Source organism: Cnephaeus nilssonii (genome assembly GCF_951640355.1).
Source record: "Cnephaeus nilssonii genome assembly, chromosome: 8".
NCBI classification, from domain to species: Eukaryota; Metazoa; Chordata; class Mammalia; order Chiroptera; family Vespertilionidae; genus Cnephaeus; species Cnephaeus nilssonii.
Window position 1 is genome coordinate 74,198,923 of NC_137079.1, and position 16,896 is coordinate 74,215,818.

The 16,896-nt window shown below is 37.5% G+C and overlaps 1 protein-coding gene across 3 annotated transcripts in view; it reads left to right on the forward strand.

Annotated features, from left to right (window-relative positions):
* Positions 1–16,896, forward strand: part of DIAPH3 (diaphanous related formin 3) — a 551,015-nt gene that overhangs the window by 174,020 nt on the left and 360,099 nt on the right. For all 3 annotated transcript variants that reach the window (XM_079778831.1, XM_079778832.1, XM_079778833.1), the window contains 5 exons: positions 2,754–2,864; positions 3,141–3,259; positions 4,009–4,125; positions 10,643–10,761; positions 13,849–13,913. In XM_079778831.1, the coding sequence (XP_079634957.1) occupies positions 2,754–2,864; positions 3,141–3,259; positions 4,009–4,125; positions 10,643–10,761; positions 13,849–13,913 (531 nt within the window). The remainder of the gene's footprint in view (positions 1–2,753; positions 2,865–3,140; positions 3,260–4,008; positions 4,126–10,642; positions 10,762–13,848; positions 13,914–16,896) is intronic.

Here is a 16,896-nt window from a genome sequence, read left to right on the forward strand (position 1 = left end):
CCCATGGACATAGACAACAGGGGGGTGATGGCATGAGCGTGGGGGTGGGGGCAATCTGGGGATAAGGACACATATGTAATACCTTAATCAATAAAGAAAAAAGAAAATGAAAAAATAAAGAAGGAACTCCTTAGTCTTTAGCTTGATTATAGAATTTCTTATATCTATAAGGAAATAATATATTTTGTTTATATATTTATAGACATGTTTGCATAATTCTTATAAATAATATAATTAATCAAAGTGGTTGTAGGTCATGATGGCAAATTTTTTGAATTGAGAAAAGGGAATTTTATAGAACTGAATTCATCATTTTAATTTAAATCAATTTCCTATTTTTCCTTTTATGGTGAATTGCCTTTTAGAATGTTTCCTAGAAGTACTTTCTATTATCCTTTTCTCTTCTTTCTCCTAAATTTCATGCTATTATTTCTCTACACATATTTAATTTCCACTTAGATGAAATTTGCTGCTAATTTTTGTTATTTATTTTTGTGGCTTTGTTTGAGTGGCCATTAATTTTCATCTTTTCCAGAAACTTGTTGACTAACACTGATTCAATTTCTTTGAATGTTCAGAAATGTTATTTATATGCTCTTTGTGATCTTTTAAATTTATACAGTATTGCCAAGAAAAGCATTGTGGGTACCAGGTAATGACTGTCAAGGAAGTGGAAAGAAAGCATTTTAAAGTTGACCTTTTTACATGAACTGGTTACAGTTCAGTGACCATCTAGTAGAAAGATTGACTCTTTTTAAAGTTTTTTCTTTAAAAAAAAATATATATTTTCCTTTTTTTACTCTCTTCTGGCACATTATCCACTCCTACATTAAACAGTCTTAAGTTTTGACAGTAGAAGGATACTGGTCAGATTTTAACAGTTAGATATAAAATACGACAATTACTATATATTTCAACCAGCAGGGACTGAGACCCCCCATTGGTGTCTTAATCCAAAAATGGCATTTTAAATTCATATAAACCTTGCCTTAAGGGATAGAGAAAGGACAATTTAGGGAACAGCATGAGGTTAAACATTGATCAGTAGGCCTGTCATTCTTGCTAGACTTTGGTAGAATGTAGACTAAGAAAAAATAACTGCAAAGCATACTTTTGCTTCTCTAGAGATAATCTCTCTTGCTTCCATTATATGGATTTTAGATGATGAACTATATATTTCAGGCTAGGTTTTAAAAAAATGGAGAGGTTGAAAGTTGGAATGTTAAACATGTAGTGAAATTTTATTTTTTATCATTTAAGTATACACTAAACAATAAATAATATTAGTTATATTATTTCTTTATGCTTTTGTTGTAACAGTAATTTTGAATTTTTGCCAAAGGATAAGAACCATTGCCTGGTAAATTAACTTTTAGTAATTAATTGTGTGGTGTTCCTAATATATTTTTGATTGTAACAACCCCATCAACCAGATGCAGGACACTTACTGACTTTGAAGTCTTTGGGACTTAGGATCTCCCTTGATGATGGAAAATTATCTTATTATCCTATTTTATGTGTTAGCCATTTATTTGAGATTTATAGTTTTTCAACTAGGATGTGTTCAGTTTGTGTTATATGTGTATGAAGTGACATTTTTGGACAAGACATTAACTTTGTTTAGAGTAAAGTTTTCTATGGAATAGTGCCAATGCCTAATGTTTCCCCACCTCTGCTCTCCCACAAGGACCTCTTACTACCTGAAAAACAAGAAACTCCACTGAAACTATAATTCTTATATAATTTACTAGAGGCCTGGTGCACGAAATTCGTACTCTTTTTGGTGTACAATTCTATCCTGCGCCCTCTTGCAGTCCGGGAGCCCTTAGGGGACGTCTGACTGATGGCTTAGGTCCGCTCCCCCGGGACATCCTTAGTGCTGACATCCTTAGTGCTGCTGCGCAGGTGGGAGAGGCTCCCAACACTGCCGCTGCACTCACGAGCCCTGCTCCCAGCTCCTGCGTTGAGCGACTGCTCCTTGGTGGTCAGTGCACGTCATAGAGACTGGTTGTTCCACCATTTGGTCGATTTGCATATTAGCCCTCTATTATCCTATCTAATAATAGAGTAACATGTAAATTACCATCACTCCGCTACGCCCACGATTGGGCGGCGGGAGGCTGGGGGGCGGGACTCAGGGTGGCCTATCAGGCCATTGAGAGGCATGGATCCGCTGCCACTGAGGGGGGCTACCCTGCTGTTGAGAGGCGCAGGGGGTGGGACTCCCGCCCCCTGCGCCTCTCAACGGCCAGATCTGCGGCCGCTGAGGGGGCCTGCTGTGGACACCCAGCTGCGCCTCTCATCGGCAGGGTAGCCAGGTGTCCACGGCAGCCCCCCTCAGCGGCTGTTGAGAGGCACAGTCCCGCCCCCTGCGCCTCTCAACAGCAGGGTAGCCCCCCTCAGCGGTCTCGGACCATCAAAAGCGTGGGAGCTGGGTGCCTGTCCGCTGGTGCACCAGGCTCGGCGGAGGCTTCTGAAAGGCCTGGTGCACCAGCGGACAGGCACCCAGCTCCACCACGAAAAGTGAAAGCATGTAGGGGACCCTACACGTGCATGATTCAATCATGCACTGGGCCTCTAGTATAGGATAATTGACTAAAGTATTTTACACAAGCATTATTGCTTTAATAGATTCTCTTCTGAAAGAACATATTTGATAATATTTGGAACAAAACCTTGATGTTTTGGTTCTGTTACTCTTTTTTTTAAATGTTGGAATACAAGTCTAACTGTGGCTGTATAATATATTGCAGGTAGCATGTATGCAACTCATCAATGCCCTTATTACATCTCCTGATGATCTGGACTTCCGGCTTCACATCAGAAATGAATTTATGCGTTGTGGATTGAAAGAAATACTGCCAGTAAGTGCTCTGCAGTCTCCTTATTAATATTTAAATTAGAGGAGTACTTGAGTAGGGGGAAATGTAGGTAAATTACCTTCAAGAATAATTTATTTGTGGGGGAAAAAAGGCTTGAATGTTAAAATTTATTTTTTAAAGCTAGATGATAAGATTTTTGAGTAACACTTTAAATGTTTGAATGTTATAAATCAAATTGCGTGGTTATTGTTTATGTTTTTATTTAATTTTTGCATTATGGATGAAAAGTTTATCATAGTTTCTATTTGATATCTCTAGAATTTAAAATGCATTAAGAATGATGGCCTGGATATACAACTTAAAGTTTTTGATGAGCATAAGGAAGAAGACTTGATTGAATTCTCTCATCGTCTGCAAGATATTAAAGCTGAATTTGAATATCCTTTTGTTCTAAAATCTACTCAGATATGTAAAATTACTACTAAACCCTAACAAACCAACCTTTATCCCATAAAATAGTAAACTTCTAAATAAACAATATAAATTCAAGCCTTTGTGAATGAGGATAATTATATAAACTTTTATATTTTACTTAATGTGTGATTTTTTATGAGTACACACAAGTAATTGGATGTTACAATATACAAGTGACTTCTGTTAGACTAGTGTCTTATGTTTTTGTGTGTAATCTGTTGGTTCTTCTTTTTATATTTGGTACTCCCCTCCTCTGATGCTTCCAGCAGTAGGAATTAGGGGATCATAGCCTGCTGGTTAGCTCTTGCCCAACATCCTGGGTACATACTCATATGGGCCCTTGTGAACTCTGTGGATCTGCACATGTTTTGTTGTCTCAGAGATCTGCCAGGTTCCTGTCCTTCACTGGGGCTTCTCCCAGACCCAATACTGTAATCACAGCCAGCTGCCTGTCTTCCAGCAGCATCTTGGCTCTAGAGAGGGAGATTGGTTGAATTGTAGAGGAGAAGCCAAGAAGTGTTGGGTTGTCATTTACACACAATTCCCTCTACTCTCAGTTCTAACCGTGTTTGATTACATGTTGGTATGCATGATGCCTATTTTAGGGTGAGATACACAATAATCTTTAGAAGTCTTACAGAGCAGAGACTGTCATATTATTTCAGTTCAGTGTAAAGGATAAATAAATCCACATATTCCTTAATCAATTTACTGAAGCATATGATGTTTACAACATGGTGTGGAGCACAGTTAAGGAAACTAGAGCAGAGAAATATTTTATTTCTATTCTTCAGCATCTTTTACTCATTCGCAATGATTGTTTTATAAGGTAAGAGGAAGCTATATTCTGATGTTTTATTTTACCGATAAAATTCTATTAATTGTGAAATTCACCCGATGTTTGGTTTGGGCAAGCAAATAATTTTAAGGCTTTTTTTTTTTTTTATCATAATACTCATTCATGGAATGTGATGTTTCCTCTGGGCATATATTTAGATAGATAATGGTAAAATGATATTACTATTATTTTTTTTAAGTTCCAGTGGAGTCTTGTTTATAGCTTTTCTTCTGAATAAAAATGCAAACTAGCAACAAATTACTAATTTATCATGTGATGGATAATATTTTCTGGTTAGTGTTTAGGCGGCAGAAATGTTGATGAGTTTCTTTTTATAAGTTACATGAAGAGCACTTAAATTTTGCTTTTATTAAGTAGGTAGACAGTGCCTTAATACTATAAGTTTGCTTAACATTGCTCATGTATTAGAAAAGCAAGACAAATGACTTTTAATCATTTGTCCTAACCATCTTGACCTTATTAACACATTGTTTATCCTGTTTATACCATACCTATATGTAACTATATGTGGACATTAGCACCTAATTTGCCTGGGTTGCTATGAAAATGAAATACAGTAACATGGGTAAAATTCCTAGCCAAATACCTGGCACCTGGTGTATGCTCAGTAAACGTTCTCAATATCCTCTTTTTGCTTTTATTACTATTTTATGAGGCAAGTTGAGATCTTTGAATATAAAACCATTTATGTTGCCACCAATTATAGCTTTGCTGAAATTGCATTCTCAAATACTCTGACTCTTGAAGGATTTGCTAGAAATTTCTCATTTAGGCCCTGTCCTCTGGGTATATTATTTTTGTTCTTATAAAGAGGTTATGCATTTATAACAAGATTAAGTTAGAATTATGTCCATTCACATAGAATTTTTGTCATACATTCATTTTTTTATTTACATACAGTAAAATTAACTCTTTTTGGTATACAATTCTATGAATCTTGTTGGTCTTACCTTCTTTTTCGTATCACTATCTCAGATGGACCTAGATTTTACCTTTCAGAAGTCTTCCATTATCTGAACATATTTTGTTTATTGAACATTATAAACTATTTTTATGAAATAGTTTAATTGAAATAAACAATTCATTTAGTTTTTTAATAAATATATTAGGTGCTGAATAAATGGATTTCAGAATACAAAATAATCTCATTTAAAAGAATCTATATATAAAAGGCTAAGTGTCCGTCCGAATGGTAGCTATGATGTGCACTGACCACCAGTGGGCAGACACTCAACTCAGGAGCTGCCATGGCACGCACTGGTCATTTAAAAATAAACAGTACCATGGACTTGGCGCTGACAAACCAACACTCAGCTTCCCCCAAGTGGGACACAGGCTCCGCCACCACCCTAGAGCAAAACCCTACCAAACTGAAGCAAATGCTGCCAAGACCCCATGGTGCAAAATGAGACCCACAGCCTAGCCCAGTCCAGCCCAGAAATGGTTGCTGTGGGCACCAGATAATGACATCACTTAGCAACACCTGGTTTCCTCTACCTAGCAACTAGCCTTCTTGGAGTTTCTTCAGCCCAGGAATCTGACTTGCTTTGTAGCCAGGTGCAAACATTTTACAGTTTAACCAAATGTCTGTGAAGCATTTTCAACATTTGATCCTCACAGAAGTCCTGGAGTAGGTAGATAGAGAGACTCCATGGAATCCTATTTTATTTTCATTAGCCAGAAAATGGAGATTTAGAAACTTTAGAAATTTGACCCAACTGAAAAGAAGTAAAAAATGGTGGACCTTGAAAATGACTTCAGCTTTTCTCACTGCGCAGAATATAGTCAAACACTGCTACAGTTAAATATTTTATCGTTTGTTCTCCCTGTGTGATCTACAATAATAATCTGCTTTGTGTTAATATTTACTGCTGTGTTGCTGACAATTACCTGAAAGAGAAGTTGGGGTGCTTCACTGGGCTGGAAAAAGTTTAGCTAAATCAGAAAGCAGGTCTAATTAAGCAAGTTTATTCTATATATATAAAAGGCAAAGTTGGCTCGCACATTTTCGATACATATAAAGCTCTCGCTGGCGCCAATCACATGCGTTTGTTTCGATCTGTCATTGTCAATCATGAATTTGGTTGACACTTTTATTATAGAGAAAGGGCGAATTGCGATATTAAAATATTTCTTCTAATTAATTTTCTTTCAATGTGCACAAATCCGTGCACTGGAACACTAGATAGTAGATAAGAAATTTAGAATATTTCTTCACTTTCACATTTAGAACATAAGGAAATTTGATTGTAAGGGATCTTGATTGGAGACGGTATACCAAGGAAGTCCTTGCCAACCAAGAAAAATCAAATTCAGTAAGATAATTGGAAGGTGGAGGAGGAGATCAAATTCAGTTCAGCAACAAAAATTAGTGGCTTTCCATGTGCAGAATACTATGCTAGTTGAGTGTGCATAGGAGATAATTTCTGATATTCTGTAAAAATATTACAGAGAAAGTGAATATGATTTTAAAATATCTTCTAATAGGGCTTTTTATCAGTATATAATGACAATTGTGTTAGTCTCTTAAGATTTTCCCATATTCCTCTGACATACACTAACTTACTGATATCACTTATAGAGATTATTTTCTCAATTACATTTCTGGAAATCAGATATACATTATTCTTTGCTAGTATTGCCTTGCTGAAAGAGTTTTTGCCCAAAATTTCAGCTATATCATAAACGAGCTCATGGTTGGGCGTGTGGAGGAGGGAAAATAGTTACCGAAATGATTTTTCTTTAAATGACATAAGTAGCTCGTGGTGTTAATTAAAATATTTTTTATTATTGAAACAGTATTAGGATAGCATTGAATGAGTAAAAAGGAATGGAAGTGCATCATCTAAATCTTCAAATGTGATAGATACAAATATGTGATTATGGCTAAAATATTAGAGAGTGAGAGATTTTTTGAAAGACGTTGATAATACCTTCTTTCTTTGATTTGTATCCAGAAATAGTGTCTTGAACATTTTTATTTTGACAATTAATGAGCAATAGTCTTTTTGCTAATGTTAAGCTGTAGTAAATCTTATTGCTGGTACTCTCCCTCACAGAGCACACCTGGGCCTTCTCCCACTGCCAGTCATGTTACCATTACCTTCCTCCCTCCCAAGCTCTAAGGGCCCTTCCTTTACCTCTGTGATTTTACCAAATAAATGTTCCCTTGTAGTTAGAGCCTTGGCTCTGAATTCTTTCCCAGCCATAACTCAAGTACTTAATTTTTTTAAATTTAATAAATCTTTATTGTTCAGATTATTACAATTGTTTCTCCTTTTTTCCCCCCATATCTCCCCACCACCCGGTTCCCACCCCCCCTCTACCCTTACCTCCCCCCCGCTGTCCTTATCCATAGGTGTATGATTTTTGTCCAGTCTCTTCCCGTACCCCCCACACAGACACCCCTTTCCCCCTGAGAATTATCAATCCACTCCCATTCTATGCCTCTGATTCTATTATGTTCACCAGTTTATTTTGTTCCTCAGATTTGTGATTCACTTGACTTTTAGATTCACTTGCTGATAGATATGTATTTGTTGTTCATAATTTTTATCTTTACTTTTTTCCTCTTTTTAAAGAATACCTTTCAGCATTTCATATAATACTGGTTTGGTGGTGATGAACTCCTTTAGCTTTTTCTTATCTGTGAAGCTCTTTATCTGCCCTTCAATTCTGAATGATAACTTTGCTGGGTAGAGTAGTCTTGGTTGTAGGTTCTTGCTATTCATCACTTTGAATATTTCTTGCCATTCCCGTATGGCCTGCATAGTTTCTGTTGAGAAATCAGCTGATAATCATATGGGTGCTCCCTTGTAGGTAACTAACTGTTTTTTTCTTGCTGCTTGTAAGATTCTATCTTTGTCTTTTGCTCTTGGCATTTTAATTATGATGTGTCTTGGTGTGGTCCTCTTTGGATTCCTTTTGTTTGGGGTTCTGTGTGCTTCCTGGCCTTGTAAGTCTATGTCTTTCACCAGGTGGGGGAAGTTTTCGGTCATTATTTCTTCAAATACGTTTTCAGCATCTTGCTCTCTCTCTTCTTCTGGCACCCCCATAATTCTGATGTTGGTACGCTTGAAGTTGTCCCAGAGGCTTCTTACACTATCTTCAACTTTCTGAATTCTCTTCTCTTCTTGCTTCTCTGGAGGAGTGTCCTTTTGCCTTTTTGTATTCCAAATCTTTGAGTTGGTTCTTGCGTTCCTCTAGTCTGCTGTTGGGTTTCTGTATAATATTTTTTATTTCAGTCAGTGTATGTTTAATTTCTAGTTGGTCCTTTTTCATATCCTCGAGGGTCTCATTAAATTTATCAGCCTTTTCCATGAAATTCTTGAAAAACCTTATAACCGTGGTTTTGAACTCTATGTCCATTCGTTTGTTCTCCTCCATTTCATTCGTTTGGGATCTGTTCCTTGCCTCCTCATTTTCGCTGCTGCCCTGAGTTGGTTGGGTAGCTTTGTGTACTAGGTATCCTATTGGTTCAATGGGTCAGCCTCCCAGTTACCTGAGGTGGACACTCTTGGTGTACCCCTTTGTGGACTGTGTGTACAGCCTTGTTGTAGTTAAGTCTTGATTGTTGTTGGTGTCACTGGGAGGAATTGACCTCCAGGCCAATTGGCTATGCGGATCCGCTGTGTCTGTAATGGAAGAATTGCTGTGCTGCAGACACGTTTATGGGGCAGGACTTGTTCCAGTAGGGCTTTGGTGCTCACTAAGTCTGCCTCTTGAATGTGTCCCTTATGAGAGTGGTTGAAATCTGGTGTCGTCTCACACTGACCACTAGATACACTAGTTCTAGATCTCCAATGGGGTGCAGGTCAGCTACTGTCTGAGGCCCCCCAGCAGGAGCTACAGCAAGAGCTACAGTTTTCTCCTCTTTGCTTGGGCGATTTTGGAGCAGTCTGACTGGAGCTGCAGTTAATTTGGTTAAGCTTCCACAGAACAGGCCATTTATATGCAAACGCTGCTGTGTGGAGCCTGGGCGGGTTTGTAGAATGTGCGGGGCGGGGTCTCAGGGCGGGGCGGGGTCTCAGGGTGTCACTAGTGTAGGGCGTGGCAAACAGTGATGGCTGCCGTCAGCCATCTCTCCCTTTCCGCGTTTCCAAGTCCCTGTGTCCCGCACTCCAGCCCAGTAAACAATGATTGCTGGGTGCACCTCTGCCAAAAAAGTCACTCTCACTTTCTGACCCGATGGCTGAGAGTCCAGCTTCTCCCCATAGGCGTCTGGGTCCCCCGCGTGTCCCCAGAAACTGGATTTCAGAGTGATCAGGAGCTTGTCTCCCTGCGGGTTGAAGAAAAGCCTCGCGCCCAGGCGCCCGCCACCGGCCCGATTCGCGCCTCCGTACCTCAGCTTTTCAGCGTTTGTGCTCCTTTCTCTTCTTAGTTGTAAATCTTCCACTCAGCCAGCTTTCCCGTGGTTCTGGGTGGTAGACGTTTTGTCTTTTAGTTGTACATTTGAAATTGTTGTGCGAGGCGGCAGTTTAGTTGTTTAACTTTGCCGCCATCTTGGTTCCTCCCTCAAGTACTTAATTTTTAAAAAAATATTATGGCATGTAATGGATAGTTTATTATGTGTAGGGTACGTTGGTTAAGGGCAGTTTACAGGGAAGGAAAGCCTGAGTGGCTAGAGAGGCCATCACATAGATGGTAAAGGAAGTTTGGAGAGGAAATGTATGCAAAAAGTCATTGAGGGAAGAAATTAGTTATGGGGGTGGAGAGTAGCTGGGGATGGAGGACTGACTGTACCTTATTAGAATATTGCCCACCCTATCACTTTAGTTTGTTTTGTTTATATAAAATATTCTATCTGTTTCTTTCATATGTGTTGGCTTGAGTTTGAAGGGATGTTCTTTAGCTTATTACACACATTAAGTGGACTGAACTGTAATAAAACATGAACCTTTTTGGGCATTTTAGTTAATTTTTTGGACAAAATTGTTATACTAAATTTTTCTAGCTTCTTTTGAGTAAGAATTGTTTGTTTGATATTGTATATAATTTATAGTATCAGTTTTTAATTTGGTTCCATATACATTCTAAAATGTATGCTTTGAAGAACTTTCGAGAGAAAATTTTAGAAATTTGTTTTGTTTTATTTATGTTAATAAAACAAACCAATGCTAGCTATTTCAGTATGGTAGAGTGGTTGGTTGATGATCTTTATTGAGGACTTCTTTTGAGCACATATCTCAGGTTATCTTAATAGTCTCTCTTTTACTGCCTACTATGTCAAGATTCTGACTTATATAAGAAAATCATCTTTAAAGCACACTATATTTGCAAAAACGTAATAAAAATACAGTGTCTCAAAATCATTAGGAGGAAAGTGATAGGGTAATTGTATTTACTGACACTCCCATGTTAAATCTGTTACGTTATCTATTGAAACTATACAAAGTAAATGATTAAAGTTGAAATCAAACTTACCAAAATATTTTTTAATTTAAAATTACACTAATGAATTCAATATACACTCTTTTTCTTGATTTAGGCAACAGTACTTCAAATTAATTGATGAGTGTGTATCTCAGATTGTATTACATAGAGATGGGATGGATCCAGACTTCACATACCGAAAAAGACTAGATTTAGATTTAAGTCAATTTGTTGGTGAGTATCCCTCTATTATTTAAATGGAAATATCTTATTGTCTCTTAATCCTCTGGATTAGCTCTAGAGTATTTGTTCTCATAATGGGTCCTGTAGACTACTGAGGCCCTTGATATCCTTCCTAGGGGTTCTAATAGTTAAATCTATTTTCATAATAATATTAAGACATTATTTGTCTTTTTTACTGTGTTGTCTGTAATAGAACCTTGGACCCTTCAGTCTGTGGCCCGCCGCTCTATCCACTGAGCCAAATGGGCTAGAGTAGCACACACTTTCTTAGAAATGAAATGAAGTGTGTCTATACTTTAAGGAAAATGAGTGATAACATTTGTTACCAATGATAAAATTCAAGCTTTCAAATAAAATTTCAAAATGTGGAATGATTTTCAGATAGTATCTGAAAAGAACATTTATTCCTGGACATGAGGAGCATATTTTTTTCTTTAGTTAATGAGTGTTTTTGACATTTAGCACTTGCTGAATATAGGACATAGAAAGGAAATATATATTTGAACACAGTTTGGCTATATAAGTGAAACATTTATATAGTTATAATGAAATTATTTTATTTATTGATATTAAATGTTTAGAATCCTCTCTAATAAAAGAGTAATATGCAAATTAACCATCACTCTGCTACACAAGCCACGCCCACTAACCAAGCCACACCCACCAGCCAATCAGGACAAGTATGCAAATTAACCCCAACCAAGATGGTTACCAGAAGGGAGGCTTGGGTTTCCCCGGCAACAGAGGAAGCCAAGCTTTCCACACACTCTGGCGGGCCCAGGCCTCCACTAAAGGATACAAAGTTTCAATTATAGAAGATACATCAATCCCAAGAGAAATGGCTGCCGGCCACGTAGCGAGCAGGAGGCTTGGTTCCGCTCCAGGCTACAAAGTTTCAATTGTAGAAGGTAAATAAATTCCGGATACCAGGGCCTCAGCTTGCGTCGTCAGGGGCGTGGCTGGCCTGCAAACCACCACAGGCCCCTCACCCAGGCCTCTTACACCCCAAGGGAACCCCACCCTGATTCAGGACACCCTACAGGGCAAACCAGCTGGTCCCCACCCGTGCACCAGGTCTCTATCCTATGTAGTAAAAGAGAAATATGCAGAGTGACCATCACTCCAGCACACAAGATCAAGATAGCTGCCCCTATGTGGTCAAAGATCCTGCCCCCATGTGGACACAAGATGGCCACCACAAGATGGCCAGCAGGGGAGGGCAGTTGAGAGGGACCAGGCCTGCAAGGGAGGGCAGTTGGAGGCGATCAACCCTGCAGAGGAGGGCAGTTAGGGGTGACCAGGCCGGCAGAGGAGGGAAGTTGGGGGCAAACAGGCTGGCAGGGGAGCAGTTAGACATCAATCAGGCTGTCATGGGAGTGGTTAGGGGGTGATCAGGCTGGCAGGCAGAATCAGTTAGGGACAATCAGGAAGGCAGGCAGACGAGCAGTTGGGAGCCAGCAGTCCAGTGGGATTGGGCCTAAACGGGCAGTTGGACATCCCTCGAGGGGTCCCAGATTGGAGAGGGTGACAGCTGGGCTGAGGGACACCCCTTCACCCCCGTGAACGAATTTCGTGCACCGGGCCTCTAGTAAGTTTATAGGGACTGAACGACACAAATACAGACAGTGTGGATATGAACAGATGAGAGAAGATATAAGGTTGGACAGTTTGGGAGACAGATATTAGAAAGTATGGGGCACAGATAACTTCATGTATTATAGTGAAAATTAAGAGACACTGTGTAACAGGAATCAGAAGTTTAAGTTTTTATTTAGTACTACGGAGCCAAGCAATTTAGAAAGTAAAATTACCAATATTGGGATTAGATAGGGATAATAGTTTCCTTCTTTTATAGCAGGAAGTTATCTATAATGTCTTAAATAGATATGTTAAGAAATAATAGTATAAACATTTTATTTAGAGTTAGAAACTAATCACCAAAATAATCTAAAACAGAAAGGGCTAAAAGAGGTCCCATTTAGGAAGTGGGGTTCACTTTTCATTGCAGTTGAATTGGTTCACTATTCCTTTTCATTAGAAGCCCCTCTGTAATGTTTTTGAAAGTGATGTTCATGTATTATTTTCATTAAAAAATAAAGGATAAAATACATCATGGGAAATCCATGCACACACTTTGAATAATTATAAAGGCAATGTTAGCTATCAGCTGTTAAAGTGTGCATACAATTTTTTGGGACACCCTATATATACATATTTTTTGGAAAACATGAGGATGTTTTGGTGATCTGAGAAAGATAGATAGATAGGTAGAGAAACCAAGATATGAGAGAAAGATCAATTGATCCATCAGTTGCCTCCTGTATGTGCCCCCACTAGGGATTGAACGCACAACCTGGGCATGTGCCCTGAGCAGAAATTGAACCAATAACCTGTGGGTGCATGGGAGGATGCTTCATTCAACTGAGCCACAGCAGTCAGAGCCTAATGTTAACTATTTTAATCATTATTCCTTCTTAAAGACAAAATTCTAGAAATAGAATTGCTTATACTGTGAAGTTTCTTATTTATACTTTTATTATGTTGGCAATATAATAATTTGGTTTCTCTGTGCCACCTCCAAGTTTGGCATTATGGATTATTTAATCTTTGTTATTTCTTATTAAAAATTTTATATTTTCATATAGTTAGGGAAAATAAAATATTTATTTATTTGTTTTAGCAATATTTGGTTTTGTTATTCTTCACTTTCTGTTCATTACTATGGCCCATTTTCCTATCTTGTATTGGATATCATCTCTTCTTCCTTCAAAGTATTTATGGACTGATGATAGAAACCTTTTAGTATTGTATGTTACAGTAGAACTTCCTCCTCCTTTTGCCTAATAGTTTAAAATTGTGGTAGGGTTTGTCTTTCCCTTTATGTTTTATGGCCTTGTTACTATGCTTAGAAAATTCTTCTTCATTCCAACATTATAATATGTTTCTCTACTTTTCTTATTTCATTACTGGCACTGTTCTAAATCTTTCTGATGCTTTTTTATGTCTTTCTAAACTTTTAAAGTCATAATGAATTTGAGAAGCACTGCAATTTAAAATTTCTTATCTTTGGAATTTTAGATATTTGCATAGATCAAATGAAAGTAGAAGACTCTGAAGAGAAAGCATCAGAATTTTACAAGAAAGTAAGTGACTTTTATTATTTCGGGAACCACTGCAGGTATGCTCTGCTTTAGAGTCTTTGCTTGTTGTTGCCACTTTCTTCTTCTTCTTTTTTAAATATATATAAAATATATAAAAATATATATATTATTGGTTTCAGAGAGGAAGGGAGAGGGAGAGAGAGAGAGAAACATCAATGATGAGAGAGAATCATTGAATGGCTGCCGCCTGCATACCCCCTACTGGGGACCGAGCCCGCAACCCAGGCATGTGCCCTGACCGGGAATTGAACCATGACCTCCTGGTTCATAGGTCGACACTTAACCATTGAGCCACGCCTGCTGGGCTACCACTTTCTTCTTTACCTCCTTTAGATATTTGCACAAATGCCATCCTCCAAAGAGGATTTCTAAACAATTATATTTATCCCACACCCAACCCTGACCCTCCCAATGCTGCTTTTATTGTTTCTCTTTTGTATTTATTAGCTTACAGGGTACATAATTTATTATGTATTATATGTGTGTTTATGAATGTATTGCCTCTGTCTCTCAAGAGTAAATTTGAAGAGGGATTTTTTTGTTTGCTTTATTCACTATTCAGCACCTAGAATGATTCCTGGCCTAAGAACTAAAAAAAATATTTTTGAATGACTGAATGAATGCTTGAACAAAATGTATGTAGTCAGAATTTTAAGATTAATGTATTTCTCAAGAAATCATATGATTTCAGCACATAAGATTGAAATTATATCTGAAAATTTTAAAAGAAAGTCTAACTTTACTTGCTGTTTTTTTTTAAATAAAATTTGAGTGTTGACTAATGTATTCTTTAAAAAAAATACATTTTTATTGATTTCAGAGAGTAAGGGAGAGGGAGAGAGAGATAGAAACATCAATGAGAGAGAAACATTGATCGGCTGCCTCCTGTATACCCTCTATTGAGCACTGAGCCTGCAACCTGGGCATGTGCCCTTGACTGAAATTGAACCTGGGACCCTTCATACCATAGGCTGCCACTCGATCCACTGAGCAAAACCAGCTAGGGCTGCTTGCTGCTCTGATTAAAGCTACTTCATTTTAGATCAGGTTGAACCATATAAAATTATCATTTTCATAGGTTAAATATATCAAATATTGCCAATTTCATTTATTTCAGCCTAGTAGTATCACTAATTATCTAGCCATCCATTCGTCATTTTTCTGGTGTTTTGTGTTTTTATCTCTGCTTAGCAAGTACCCATTACACTTTCTCTCTCTCTCTTTTTTTTGCTGGGGGTGGGGAGTTGTTGTTGTCTTCACATTTTAGGTATTCACTCTGACTTGAATTCATAGGACTGGTTTCTTACATCGAAGAAATAATAATAATTATACTACAACCACCTTGATGAACATGAACATTTACTATGTGTTAGGCCACATGCCGCACAATCTACATTTTTGTTGTATTTGGTCCTAAATAAATCTTGAAAAAAAACTGCACATTTTTATAAACTTGTAGGATAAAAGGTAACTGCAAATGGTAGGCACTTTTTCATAAGTTAACAGTAACTTAATGAAAAACTTTGTAAATTTCCTAAGCTGTTCTAAGGCTCACCAAACATTTACTGAGAGGGTATTATATCTCAGACTTGGTTACAGGCTAGGATTACAGCTGTGAATAAGATATTCACAATGGGGGTCATTTAAATATGGATCATTTAAAGTAAGTGTTATAGTTGACAGATGTCTGTGTTACCAAATGACCCCTCACCCCGTCAACTTGATATTCTAAGCTCAGTTAGAATTTTTACTCTTCATGGGAAAAATAGTAGGAAACTTTCAGGTACTTATTTTGGATGTATCCCAGATAGTATAAATTTGCTTTTATAGTAATTTTTAGGTATATAGCTTATATGAGTGGTGGTAAATATGATAACTTCCTCAATACATTGTTTTAAAATTATAAGCTTTAAATGTAAGTAGAATAAAGACCTTGTTCAAGGTTAGTTGTCTCCTTTTAGTCAAAAGTTATGTGTTTTAGGTATATTCAGAAAATATTGTTTGCTCCATAAAAGATTTCTACTGCCATACAATTTTGTATATATCAGCAAGAACTTCTTTCTGATAGCTTTATAAGGACACATGTAAATACTTAGCTTTAGGCAGGAAGCTATCCTAGTTGCTAGACACATTCTTTATTTGGTGCATAAATTTGAAAAATGAAGACCAGAAATGTCAGAAAGTACACAGAGAATATTGAATTATCAACCTTCTTGTACAGATGCACTAATACATTTACCCTAGGGAATGAAATTAAGCAGAGCCTCAACCTTAACTGTGTTTCTTGACATTTTTTGCGTGTAATATTGTAAGTGTAATATTGCTCTGGTAACTCTTTTTGGATGGCTATCGTATCAGTTTTTATAAAGTACGTCTTTAATGTAGACTCATTTTATCCCCTAGGCTACTGTGATTTGACTATAGATATTATAAAAATGTTAAAGCAAAGTTTATATTTTGTCTGATCCTCTTCTAAGGGAGGATCTAGATGTTTTTCTCTTTGGTAATAATAAGGATACTTTCAATATGGCCAAGTTAATTTATTAAATTCTGTTAATGTGTACTAATTATGACTAATTGTTTTGTTAGTTTTATCTTTGTTCCCCTGCACAATTCTTTATTCTTTTGAATCTCATTCTAAGGCCTATGAAATATGATAGTGTACATATTTATAATGTGAAAAATACTTTTTCATTCTTACTCTCATGAGAATTTAATTTTTTCATTTCTTGTTACGTAACAGTAAACATTAACTGAGCAGTTATCAAAAGGAGAATAGAGAAAATGACTTCTCAAAGTTTTTGATGTTGGGAGATTGGGGGGGCTTTATTATTTGACAGATAGTGACTTATTTATTTAATACTAGTAGCCCATTTGCAGGAAGAATCCTGCAAGCGGCCGCTGCGGCCGCCATTGCGGCTGACGCGCCTGCACCCATGGGCCGTTGCTGCCCGCCCCACTCCGT